The sequence below is a fragment of the Macrotis lagotis genome, chromosome 7 (assembly GCF_037893015.1).
Source record: "Macrotis lagotis isolate mMagLag1 chromosome 7, bilby.v1.9.chrom.fasta, whole genome shotgun sequence".
In the NCBI taxonomy this organism is placed as follows: Eukaryota; Metazoa; Chordata; class Mammalia; order Peramelemorphia; family Peramelidae; genus Macrotis; species Macrotis lagotis.
Genome location: NC_133664.1, coordinates 22233752 through 22247922, shown reverse-complemented (window position 1 = coordinate 22247922; position 14171 = coordinate 22233752). Strand labels below are relative to the sequence as shown.

Genomic DNA, 14171 nt, shown 5'->3' with positions numbered 1-14171 from the left:
TAAATCTATAATAGTATTTATATGTATTAATATAGATTATCTCTAGAGAATATTGGAGTTGCTAGATGGCAATTGGGAAGAAGAAAGTATCAACAGCTACTTTTGAGAGTCAGGGTCCTTTTGACATTTTTTTTTAAATGGAAAGGAATGAGAGGGAAGGGTGCTGAAGTGGGGATAGAATTCAGGGTGGGCCAGCAGATAAAGGAAACTCCCAGGGGAAGGCCACCTCAGATAGTGAATGACTGTGGGCAGGGCTCTTTCTGGAATGGGGTGAGGAGACCTCCAGGCTCTGGTTTCTGCTCTTAGGATTCCAGTCTTAATTCCCCCCCTGTTTGTTTTTTAACCAGCTTAGCCCATCACATGAGTTTACAGTAATGTAGCCTGAAGGTTTCTTGAAATTTATTGTATGTGTGTGTGTGTGTGTGTGTGTGTGTACATATATATATATGTATATATATATATATACACATATACATATATTAAGTTTAACAAATATTATTGTGCAGTAGCCTCACAGCTTATAACCCTGTTATATAGTGGAACCTACCCTTGTCCATGGGAGTATCAGTTACAGAAAGTCATAAGGCTGCCTCACCTATAGGGCGAGCTTCTGATTTAAACAGACTCTGTAAATAGCTTTGTCACCAGGTCACCCCTATAGTTAGAACTTTAAAATAATTCTTGTAAATGAATGGATTTGCATAAGTGAGGGATTTACATAAACATGAGCACATAGATGTGAAATGGTAGAAATACAGAGTTCTGATTATCTTGTCAGTCATTTCTCCAGTTAGATTTTTTTTCTATTTAATACTAGAGAGACCAGGTACATTAACATAATAATTTTTACTTTGAAATAAAAATGTTCATTTCCTTTATGATAAAAAGCTACCCTGTGTCAGTAGATGAAGCTTGATCCTTTAGGTTATTTAAATCCTACTCCTTAACTTCATTGCTGTTAACAAAGCACTCTAGAAATACTACTTTTCTGCTGATCGTTGCTGATTGTTTTTGCTACGCCTCAGATTGGGGGGGGATCCCTCCACATACCCCGTGCCATTCCAACCTGCTGCTCTGTGTGGCACATCTTGGGGAGATGTCTTGAGCAGTCTCAGGACCTTTCATCCCTCTTCTTCAAGCTGCAGTCTCCTCTCAGCTGACCTTGCAGGTGGGCATGACAACCTGTCCTGGAGATCAGCTGCCACCCTTTCCATTATGTCTTCCCTGATTCGCCTCCTTTAACAATGATCTTTTCTTCTCCAGCCTTTACTCATAATTTTTGTTTTATCTTCTTAGGAGTTTGTTCTATACATCTTATATGTATATATATATGTGTATTATTACAGGATATACCTATCCACTTTGATCTTGATAGCATCACTGAGTGAAAGGTAATTTGGTGACTTGGAATTGTGTGGGATTTGTCAAATGATCAGTTTTCTGTGCATGTATTTGTAGGATGGGTTGTTATGGAGCATCTTTAATCCCATACCACAGGTACAGAGGGGCTTAGGTTCCATTCTTAGCCTAGAACATTGCCTCCCATTGCAGCTGGCTGTGGATCATATGGATAAAGAATTAGAGCTGTTTCTAAATTTAGATGCTTCTATAAAAGAGAAAGATAAAACGAGCAGCTCAGATATCTGAGGAGCCCAAATCCAAGAAAGGTAGGACCAAGTAGACCAAGTGAAAAATGATCCTCCAAAGCTGTGACATAAGAAAGTTTGGGATCTGGATAGTTAACAAATACATAGAAAAAAATGTTGGAAAAAAAAACTTGGCAAAGTGATGGACAGGAAGGATTTTCAGGGAGGGGACCCTGAGGTTGGGATTGGGGGAGGGGTTCCCTGGCCTGGTGGCACCTGCCTGCCTCGCTTTTTCAGACAACAATTGAAATATTGATGTCCTCATTCCAGCCTGTCCTTTCTAGCCTAGAATTGTCAGCCTGAACTCAAAGTATGCCCCCCACACACTCGAATGCCCCCACACACCTTCCTTCTCACCTGCCAACAGGAAAGTCCTTTGTGCCTTAGCCACCCCCGGCAGTTGTTTAGAGTAGATCCTATGCTGCTGATTGGCAGAGTGGGACAAAAATGAGGGTTGGTCAGTGTTACAGATTCTGGGTGGAAAGTTGTTTGTTTTTTTTTTAATTAAGCTTTACTAATAGATTGATGCGTTAAATATGATGCTTGGACTGCCCTGAGCCAGAGAGGAGGTGGGGGTGTCCACAGGCAAAGGAATGAAGGCAGCGCCCTCACCTGGTCTTTACCTTTGATCCCAGGGAAGCTTCTGTCTCACAGAAATAAACCAAGATTTTTTAAAGTTAATGAATCATATTCATTTTCACTGCTATTATTAAAAACCTGACTGATAATATTTTTGTAGTAATGTACAAATGTGGTTTAACAGCTAGTACATTATTTCAATACTATTTCTCTGATCTCATTTAAAATGTTTCTTGTGTTTGGCTGCAGGTGCTCATTTTATTCACCCATTCCTCTCTCACCGGCTGCCACTATTGTTTAAGTGCATACTTGTTTCTGTTGACATTGTGGTCATCATTGTTCAGATGGTTTTCCTGAGTATCTCTGTTTGTTCTTGTGGGGCAGTGATAATGGAGATGCCCAGCAGAGAAAGGCCCTTGGCTTGAAGGGGCATTGGGAAGGGCAGGCTTCCTGCGGGAGACTGGGCAGCAACTGGGGGGAGAGACTGCGGCGTACCGGCTGGCATCAGGAAGGCATTGGGCGGAGCTGGGAACGAATCCCAAACAGCCATAGGGAGCCTCCAGAGCTTGGGGGAGAGAGCATATCTGTATAGAGGTAGCTGGCCAAGTCTATATGTGCATGCCAAAGAGAGGGGAGGTCATCGGGGAGGATTGGAAACACATCCCTCCTGTAGGGAAAGATGCACTGTCTTTTCTCTGAATCCTGAAGGATACAAAGACCAGCTCTAAGAGGTAGTGTGAGGGGCAAGGGCCTTCTAAGGCACAAATGGCTTCTGACACCTCCACATGCTAGTTGGAAGCCTGGGAGGGGCTCTCTCCAATGCCATTAGTGCTGCCCCCACCCCATGATCTGAATCACACTGCTATAGACACAACGACATCAGAGGAGCAAGGAAGAAATGACCTCTCAGATCAGATAGGGAAAGAGTTCTTGACCAAGCAGGACATTACCATCTTCATAGGAGGTAGAATGGATCATTTTGAATACATAAAATTAAAAAAACTTTTGTACAAATAAAACTTATACAGCTAAAACTAGGAGAGGAGAGAAGGGGAGGAGGGGTCTTAGCAACAAGTTTCTTTAATAAATGTCTTCTTTTTATGATATGTAGGAAACCAATTTCAGTGGTCAAATCTGATGGCTTTCTACAGTTCTCTTCCTTCCCTCTTTTCCTCATTGTATGCAGCATTAGATCAGATGCTGTTGACCAGCCTTTCCTCAGTATTTTCCCTATTTCTGTTCATGGCTGAAAACTTTGCGAGTGTGTCATTTTTCCTTGAACTTTTTAAAAGTTCTGGGTTTTTTTATCTTAAATTTTAAAATTAGATGATCCTGACTTTGTTTCATTGCTTTTAATAATACTTCTAACCAATAAAGTGCCTCTGAAAGGTCTGCAATGTGCTATACAGAAATGACCTCATTTGAACTTCATAACAACTTGAAATAGTGAGGTGATCCTCATTTTTAGATGAGGAGACTAAAACTTAAGGGACCACAATCACACATAAAGCAAGGTTAAGATGTCATTTCCTCACAGAAATAATATGTTTATTGCCAAATCAAGGGGGTGGTTCCATGATTGCCATAGAAATCACCACCATCCTCATGTTCTCCTTGTGACCTAGCAGTAGGGAGACTTCCAATGTATGATCAATAGGGTAAAAAAGGTAAATAAATGGTAGAGTGTACTGTCTATAGAGAGGAAATCCTCTCTTTATTAGAACTTAAATCAGAAGGTGAAACAGCACCCCTCAGAGTTGTGAAATTTGTTAAGGTTTCTTTGGCTAAATTTTGATGGGGATCTTGGAGGAAATATTTGGGTGTAATTTGTACCCCAAATAAAGTCATAATTGAAATATATTTCCCAAATTATCTTGCTTTATATATCTCCTCCTTCCCTTAAAAAGCTGCCTCCAAAACCAGATGCCCTTTTACTTAGAGTATTTTCATTTTAAAACATTCCACCAATGTTGTTCCTTATCACAGACCCTCTCCCCCAAGGTCCCTTTCTGAAGAGTGGCTTTGCTTCATTCCTTCATAGAAATTTCCCCATTGAAAGCATAGGCATCTCAACATTTAATTTTTTAGGATATCAGTTATTAGTTTTTGTTTTGTTCTGTATTTTTAATTCCACTTGGAATCCCCTTTTGGACCCTACCAGAGAAGCAGACTAATCAGTATTTACTAGACTAGACTGACCTAGATCAAAAGTTCAGGGGCAGAGGAAAGAGAAGAGAGAATCCACAGGGCCCTCAGTTCCTGGGCCTCTCGGAAATCAGCCCATTTAGAAAGTGTTTAAATGGAGCAGTGGCAAGCCAAAAAAAGAACCACCCCAAACCTGTTTTCTGGTTAGAGGCGGCCAGGGGCCCAGCGGATAGTGCTTGGCCTCATCCCTGAATGGCGCTGGCCGGGTAGGCAGAAGGTCTGAAGTTCTCTTCCTTCCTTTGAAATCTCTTAGTTTAAGGTCTTAAAGAGTTTTTGCTATGCTTCCTACTGTCATTTTCATTTGGTGATCCTTTGTTAAATAAACTGAATTATTACAAGCATGTAATACATTAAAATGTGAGCTATTCAAAAGCTTTGGAGCATTCTCTATTTGGAGAATTAAACTTTCCAGCTTGCTAAGGATTTATGCTTTAATTGTCAAAAAAAGCTTTTTGATTTAACTTTTTAAAAGAAAATCTTTCCATGTATACTCTATGCTCTGCCTTCTTTTTTTACTTTTTTTTTTTGGCTCTTGGTTTTTATTTTTTGCAAGGCAATGGGGTTATGGACTTGCCCTGCTAAGTGATCATTAAATGTGAGGCTGGATTTGAATTCCAGTCCTCTTGACCCCAGGACCAGTACTCTGGCACTGCAGCACCCCCTAGGTCTACTTTCTTGAGAGGTACATCAAGTAATAACTAATCTTGGGATTAGATTGGTGTTGAAGTAACTATTTGCAGTTAGGACCATCTGCTCATCCTGCTGGATTTCCCCCTCGCTCTTGAGCACCAGGGGAACCTTCCATCATCTTGTCCCTCTTTTGGGACTCAGCCTATTCCTTTGTAAACTGAGAGGCTTTGGAGTCCATGGTCTTACATTCTCCAAGGTGAGAGTATGCTGCTTTGTTCTCTGCTGCTCTTTCTTTGAAAGCTAGAAGGAAGCATTATCTGGACAGAATCATTTTCTCCAAAAATATTCATTAGAAAATCCTAAAATTTATTCTCAAGTGGTATTGTGGGCTTCAGAAAAATCATTTACACTATTAGTGTCCTATGATAGTTAGGATAGACTGTTAAACTGCAGTCTGTAAAACAACTTGAACTTTTCTTTATAATTTCACAATAGGCCACAATAATTTCTTATAAGGTTAGACCCATCCATCTAACTCACTTATACTTTTTGTTCATGTAGTTTAAAGGAGTTGGTCCGTAGCCAGTTCCTAAAACTTATAACAGTGTTTTGGAGGAACACTGAAAGAGGAAGTCATCTACCAAGTTCTTCATCAAGAGAAGACAACCTTTCTTCAAAACTGTGATCTAAAGGACTCTCTTACCCCTATTGGGGGGGGGGATCAAGACTCAACTTTCCTTCCCCCACCCTACCCCTGAGCATAATTCTAGAAGCAAGCAACATAAAAACTAAACTTTTGATAACTTAAAATTGGAAATTGTTCTTGTTAGGCCTTAAAGTCTTTGAAAGCTTTAATTATACTGGTACTTTCCCAAACACTGAACATGATGGGTTGCACTTACTTGGCATTTCATTCAACAAAGAATTATTAAGTCTTTTCTCTAATAACATTTCATATTCTAAACAGTATCTTGATGGGGAGGTGGTTGATGAATGAGCTTTGTAATTGTCCACTAGTGAAAGAGTTTTACTCCTTTCCACCTGGTTAGTCTGGAAAACCTCTGGAAAATATAGTTCTAAAAAAGATCCTTCGTTGAAGTGATAGAACCAGTCAGACAACATTTCTTTGTCCTTGTATCAGCTTTTGCTGCATAAACACATGTAAATGTGTGATATTTTAGAAAATTGTAGAATATTTTCCAATTGCCAAAGGGTGTGTGTGTGTGTGTGTGTGTGTGTGTGGCTAGCTAAGTATCCTATTTAAACTCATGGGAGGTAGATAAATTAAATTTGTTTAGCCATTTGATGTTTGCAAAAGTGCTTTGCTTACAACCTGCATAGTTAGCAATATTATTCCTATTAGGAAACTGAATTTGGGGGGGATGTTATTTTCCTGTAGTCTGGGTGAGGTTAGAGGATAATATGGAACCCAGATTCCCTGACATGAAGCCCAGCCCTCTGCCCACTCCATCACACTACCTTCCATTTACAGCCAACCCTGGAAAATTATATCTGTGTTCGAAATCTCTTTTGCCTTTACAGTGAGTATTGAGTCAGACAAAGGGTACTGATGTCATTTGAGTGAAAGCTTCTAACACAGGACAATGGTCTTGATCTAGTTTAGTAAGAGCATTCTGGAATAACCGTATCCTAGCTTTCACTCACAACCTTCAAAGAATGGGAATAGTTGGTCTCACTGAGCCCTGCTAAGCAAAAACAGCATCAGAGACCCAGGATTTTCCTCAAATCTATGGCCTTCTCTTTGCAATTTTTTTTCCTTGTAATGTTTGCACAATCTCACCGACAGAATCTTTCATAGGCATTTCTTTAGTGCAGTCTAGTTTGTTTCTAGTGTCCATGCAGTTGTAAAGGCTTCATTGCTTGAAAGGTTTCTGGTGTTGCTTGTCACTGTGGTAATGGGTTGGGCTGTGGGTTGGCCCTCCTTTCCTTTGACATGGTGATGTCTTCTCAGGGGCTGCACTTAGCTCTCTCTCCATCCCACTCCTGGTTCCCAGCCTTCTCGAGTCTTTGTAAAATAGCTTGCCCTTTACTTGGGTGCCTTCTTCCTTGCACTCCTTCATAGGACCTTCTCCCCACTGCATGATCTCTTTATCCTGCTGTTACTTCACATTTCACAACCCTTGTTAAATCGTCTTTTGTGGGCAACTCACTAGGCAAGGTCCCAGGCATTTCAGGCTAGTCTTACTTGGCTCTTAGAGACCTTTTCTCTTTCCTGGATTCCTGGTGAAACTAAACAGCTAAATCACTTTTCCTAAACTCTGCTTATCTTTTTTGAATTTTCATTTATCTCCTTCCTTTTGCTATTTATTGAACATCTGAAGGAGTAGTCCGGCAGTCATATTTATTAAAGGCCTACCATCTTGCTAAGTTTGGGGTATAGAAAGAAAGCCACTGTGCATCCCCCAAGACTACCCCTTTCCTTAGGGAGTTCCCAATCTAAAGAAGGAGACTATACATCTTTGTCCAAATGGAGCCATTCAACACAGGAGAGATACTAGTATTGAGGAAGGTCAGGAAAGGCTTCTTGTAGTGGATGAGATTTTAGCTTGAGAGTTGAGGGAAGCCAAGAGGTGCAGATGAGAAAGAATTCTAATTAGGAAGAGAAAGCCAGGAAAATTGATCAGTCAGGAAACTTTTGTGGGAGATGAGTGTCACTTGATTAAAGGATGTGTGGGGTCTAATTGGGAGTTGAGATGGGGGGGGTGGACAGGCACACAGCTATGAAGGACTTTGAATACCAAAAAGAGCATTTTCTGGATTTTATTGGGGGACTGGGGTAGAATGATCAGACCCATGCTTTAAAAAAATCATTTTAGTGGCTTAAATGGAAGATGGGCTGAAATGGGGAGAGACTTGAGGCAAGCAGACCCCCCCCCCCCAGCAGGTTATCACTAATAGCTAGATGTGAGGTGATGAAGGCCTAGACCAGGGCAGGGCAGTGTCAGAGGAGAAAAAGGGAGTATACTGGAGAGATGTGACAAAGGTGGACTCTCCAGCGAATGCTACAGAGGAGAAATCACAGGTCTTGGTGCCAGTCTAGATCGGGGAACAGTCCAATGAGCCTTTAGTTGGTGGTGCTCTCTACAGAAATAAGAGAGGAAATCATGTTTTGGACTTTGCAAGTACTGACTCATGAGCGCTGCGCAATTTTGCTTCCATCACCATCACAGCTGACACCGTCCTCTAAATGCAACTGAGAGTCTCCTAGTGTTCAGATCAGTGACCTCCTGAGAACTCTTCTGCAGACTGAGCGGCTCACCTGGTGACTGAGGCGATTTGAGCAGGTCTTTTATATGAGGCAGCTTTGCTGGGATAGCATCTCAACCCTCCTCCAACTAAGGCTCTTGGAGCCCATTGACCTTTTCACTCGACTCCTCTCCCGCTGTGGTGACTTGATTAGATTCCAGAGATTGATTTGCAGATCTGTCTAATAGACACAAACTTTTTATAAATATTGGCGGATTGATTGATCAGAAGAAAAGTCTAGAAAAACTGAGATTGCTTTCTAATTTTTAGTATCCCAGCAGTAGTCAATAAGCCATGTGCCAGAAACGATGCTTAGGATGAGGTCCTCAAGGAACTTACAGTCTGATGGAGACTGTAAGAGGGATGAAGGAGGATGGGCAATCAGTGAGGGGTGGTCTGAACAGAATGGACCTCTCTAGGACCAACCCTGAACAGGACCTTCAGCTCTGAAATCCTCTGAATCTCTCTAGGCTCCATTTTGATGATCAGATGCTTTTTTCAAGGTCTAAACTACTGTAGTGAGCATGAGGACTGATTATATAATCTTGTTTTGCCATAGTCAATAAATCTCTTAGATTGTTAACCCCTTGAGTGTACTTGGATTTGTCTCTCTCTCTCTCTCTAGTCTCAGAGGCTCCATACCTAGGCCCATTCAAAACAAAACAGGCAGGTATTTGTTATTGAATGAATGGAGCTCATTAAAGAGGAAGAAAATCACCTTTAAAAGGAGAGAGTGCTTAAAATTTTTCTCTTTACTTCAGTTTTTTAGCTGTAAAATTAGAGGGAGTACTAAGTGATATATAATCCTTTTTGCTCTGAAATTCTTTGATTCTTAATCTAATGTATCAGCCAAGTAACTCTCAGTCATCTATAACTAGCCAAAGAGGTTAATGCTTATATCTGTTATCTACTTTACAATTATAGGCTAAGGCAAAATAAACAGTAGTCTTTCTTACAAGGGTTGAGTAAATAAGTCTGAGGATTTTGCATTTTTAAGACACCCAACTACCTAAACTTTTTTAGGAGAAATACTCACTGAAGAATTTTATTAAATTGTTATTTATGTATGCTGACTCCATACTTCTTTGCAGATCTGTCATAAAGTACATAAAGTTTAATGTAGTCTTATGAGAATGAAAATATTAACTGGTTCTCATGAAATATGCTTGTCCCATTTCGCCCCACCCTCAAACACTGAAGACTATCAGATAAGTGGCTACTATGAATGATACATACAGTTTATATATTCAATCGCTTCCATTTAGATCAGGGATTTTTATATCCTGGATCCCTTTGTGTGGTCAGTCTGGTAAAGACTGTGGACTCCTTAGAAGACAGTTTTTAAATGTATAAAATAAAAGTTACAAAGGAGACTGATTATAATGTAATAGTTATCAAAAACATTTTTTAAAAAAACCCAAGGTCATGGAGCCCTAGATTAAGAACTCTTGATTACATAGATGTATTTCCCCCCCTCCCCCAGTGAACAGATTGGTGCTCCCATGTTTGATATTTTGATGAAAAGAAAATAATATGCCTTTTCCCCCTCCTTTCTCTAGGTTTAACTATAGATCAACGCATCATCTTGCATCCCATGGGTTCTATGAATTTTTAAATTGGTTTGATGAAAGAGCATGGTATCCGTTAGGAAGAATAGTAGGTGGTACTGTAAGTATATAAGATAATTTTTTTCTGTTTATTTTCTAAATTAGAAATTATTTTATCAAATCTGTCTTTTGGGAAGTATGGGTACTAGGGGGTTGTTTGCATCATAAAGTGTTTTAGTTTTAATGATAGGGTTTGTTGACTATATTAATCTTATTTTTCTGTGTTTTAGTTTTCTTTTCTTGCCTTCTTTTGGGTTACTGTATTACTTTCTAGTATTTTTACTATAATATAGTTGCAGAATATACAAAAGTGAAAATTCATGTATGTGTGCTTCTTTTTGGATAGAAGTTTTTCTGAAAAACTAACTGATGAAGTGGTATAACATCTCTGAATTTCTGTTCTTTATAATTGAGAATTGGCTACCTACAATCAGAAGTAGTCTTTTATTCAGATTTAGTATGTAAGAATAATGAGAGAAATTCTATAGTTTCTAGTAAAGTCTCTCATGTTCTTCTTGGGGTGGGGGGAGTTGGAGAGATGTGATAGCATGTGACCCTGCACCACAAGCCACCGGGACTGGTACCTAAGTCCACTGGATGGAAGGAAAAAGGGAAATGAGCCCTTCTCCAATGAGCTAGGCTGGGCTGGTTTGGCATTCCTTGCTAAGGGAAGAGGAGCAAGTTCAGAAGAGGTGGGAGTGTTCTGAGAGGTCCAGTACTAGCTATTAAGAGAATGTCTGGTGAGAGGTCAGAGGAGTACAGGGTGATGGTAACCAGCTGAGATTGAGCAGAAAAGACCATGAAGATCTGGGCCTGAGCCTGTGTCCAGTGGGGTCTTGGGTAACTAACTCAGCTTTCCTATCTGGGAAGTGAGGAGGTTAGACAGAACTCATTTAACTAAGAAAGAAGTTGGCTATTTCTGGGACTACAAGGGACTCTGGTCACAGAATCATAGATTAGAGCTGTGCCACACTCTTCATTTCGCAGGTGAGGAGGAGACTCAGGTTCTGAACAATGAAATACCACATGACAGAGGTAGAATTTGAAGCCAGTCCTCCTCCAGAAGCAATGCTTTTTCTTTTCCATTGAGACTTATCCAACACAGAATACACTCTTAACTTAAGAGTGTTAACTTGAGATCTCTGTGTCACTCCTAGCAGGAAATTCCAGATTGACCAGTAAATGTTAATTACCTCTATTCCTCATGTCTGTTTGGATCCAGCTAAATCATGGAAAACACTTGAGGACTTGTTAGAAACATTCTAAAAGTATTGATTGTATTTTCTCTGATTCCTTAGTGTCAGTATGTTCTTGAGTATTTTAAAATTTCCTCAGAGAAAATTGCTGACAAAATTGCACGTTTGGGTCTTGTTTTGAGGGTGGTAGTATTTTCTCCTGATTTGACTTCAAGGACAGATTGTAAAAATAGCACATCATTGTCCTCGAAGTCCTTACAGCATAGGACTGCTTTCGGGTAGAAGCAGCAGAATCTTTTAGGATTCTATCCCTAAATTTTCTGCATTGGAGTTGTGCTTCTACAGCTCTTGACCTTTACTGTAAAATAGGTACTGTGGTATTGGGGAGAGTGGATCCACATTAGAATTTATTTTGATTAGGGTGAGGGAGAATCCTCACTTTGGAGCTTTTTCACATTGTGAATTATTTCACCATTGAAATATTGATGTCACCAGTGACTAACCACTGCAGGTAGTGACTGTCAAAAAAAAATAGATCTTTCACAGGGAGTTAAAAAATGAAACAAGGGATAAAAACAAAATGAAATAAAAACTCTGGAGGAAAGAATTGGAAGGATATAGCTTAAAAAAGAAAGTGATAAGCATTATCCAAGTAATGGAATCCCAGATAATTAGAATAGACCAAATAAGTAAGTAGCACCATAAGGCACCAAGAAATATTGGAATAAAATCAAAAGATTGAAAAAATAAAAGAAAATAAGATATCTGGTATAAAAAATAAGAGATCTGGAAAATGAGTAGAGACAGATTTTCAGAAATCTTAGACTCTGTAAAAGCCATGATTTAAAAAAAAAAAAGCTAGGATTAATGGAAATTAGAGAGCAAAGTGAAGATAGAAAGAATCCTCTAATTGTATCCTAAAGGAAACTTCAAGATAAAAAGTCCCAGAAATGTCATAACCAGAGGAACCGCAGTGAGAATAATAATAAGCCATGACAGCTTCTACTATTCTTGAGAGTAGATCTTGGAATAGTCTTCCAAAATGCAAGAGGACTAATTTAGATGACTTTCAAGTAGTTTTTAATGAAAAGACCAGAGTTGAGCAGGAACTTTGAAATAACACCAGAGTAGGGAAAAAGCTAGAAAAGTAGATTTGGAAGGGAGTATATGATTATATAGTAGTACTAACATTTTAATAGGGCAAAAAAAATAAAACAACCAACTGTCTTTTCAGAACCTTAGACTTCAAAGGGTAATGGAGGAATTAGTAAGAAAAATAGAACTCCTAGGAGGTGGACTGGTTCTGTTTTGAGAATTTTCAAGACTAGAAAGAGAAGTGAAGGTAAAAGGAATACACTAATGTAAAAGGGAAGAAGGGAGTGAACATTGCTATGTTTCATTATTGGAGTTCAAGTAAAAGGTGTACAAACACGAGGAAACAAATGGGTGCAGTGGAACTTACTAAATGGTTGGAGGAAGGTGAGATCCATAATAGATTGGGATAGAATACGCGGAACTCATTAGGAAAATAAGTGAGGAGAGAGTGAATAATAATAGAGAAAGAAGAAACCCCAAACCTTCCTGATTCTTAAGGGAAGATTAAGGGAATGGTGAGGAGTAGAAAAGCTAAGAATTATCATTGGAAAGGTACCTAAAGTTGATTCTTAGCCACCAGCCACTGGGAAAACAACTGTAGTCTATGAACGTGGAGGAGAAAGGACCAAAGACAGGTTCAGAGAATCTTGGGAAGTAGTTTATGCTAGGATGGTCCCAATGTAAAGCAAGGATTACAACTTTGAATAGGAATTTGGGGAGTTTGACAGACTTAAAAAATTAAAAACAAAACCAGAAAATCCTTAGGCATTAGCACCTGTTGGGCCCAGAATCAGGAAGACCTAAGTTAAAATCCAGCCTCCAGTACTTTCCAGCTTTGTGGCCCCAGGCAAGTCACTTTTTCTGTGTTAGCCTCGGTTTCCACAGTTGTAAAATTGGAATCATAATAGTACCCACTTCCCTAGATTGTTGTGAAGATAAAATGAGATCAGAATTACAGCATGTTTTGTAAATCTGTTTTTTTTAATTTATTTAAGGCAATGGGGTTAAGTGACTTGTCCAAGGTCACACAGCTAGGTGATTATTAAGTGTCTGAGGTTGGATTTGAATTCAGGTCCTCCTGACTCCAGGGCCAGTGCTCTTATCTACTGTACTACCTAGCTGTCCCCTGTTTTGCAAATCTTAAAGCATCTTAGAAATGTTAGCTACTATTAATTTTAAAAACCAACTTGTATAGAGTGGAGATTCCTGAGTTTCTCTGCAATCCTCTTTGTGTTCTGCTGCTTGTATGAAAGTACTTTTTTTTAAAGTTCAAAACAATGAAACAAAAATAGGGGTAATAGAGAAGGGACATTCATATGTAGCGTTGCTTTTTGTTTTGATTTTGCTATTAACTTTTTAGCTGTTGTTATTTAAATAGTGACTTAATTGTACTGTTTTTCACTCCTAGGTCTACCCAGGGTTGATGGTGACAGCTGGCCTTATACATTGGATTTTAAATATGCTGAATATAACTGTTCACATAAGAGATGTATGTGTGTTCCTAGCCCCAATTTTCAGCGGCCTTACATCTATTTCTACCTTCCTGCTCACCCGAGAACTGTGGAACCAAGGAGCAGGGCTTCTAGCGGCCTGCTTCATTGCAATTGTGCCAGGCTACATCTCTCGTTCAGTAGCTGGATCCTTTGATAATGAAGGCATAGCCATTTTTGCCCTGCAGTTCACATACTACTTATGGGTACGTAATCCCCGATGCTTTGCACCCACTACCCTGATCTTATTGTTCTGTCAGTTGAGTTATTGATGCTTGCTCCAGGGAGAAGTGGCATGTTGGGACTCTTTGGGGCTCCAACTGCATTCTCGTCTGAATAGGTGTCTGGAGTTTGGCAGACTCTAGTTTGAGTCTGCATCCAGGCTGTTTCCAGTCATCCTGACCCATATCTGACCACTGAACCCAGATGGCTCTAAAAGAAAGAATGAGGCAGGTG

The 14171-nt window shown here is 39.7% G+C and overlaps 1 protein-coding gene across 1 annotated transcript in view; it reads left to right on the top strand.

Moving 5' to 3' along the window:
• STT3B (STT3 oligosaccharyltransferase complex catalytic subunit B) overlaps window positions 1-14171 on the top strand; it is a 68332-nt gene that overhangs the window by 19875 nt on the left and 34286 nt on the right. The window contains exons 2-3 of the mRNA XM_074195630.1: window positions 9887-9995; window positions 13634-13921. Coding sequence (XP_074051731.1) covers window positions 9887-9995; window positions 13634-13921 — 397 coding nt within the window. The remainder of the gene's footprint in view (window positions 1-9886; window positions 9996-13633; window positions 13922-14171) is intronic.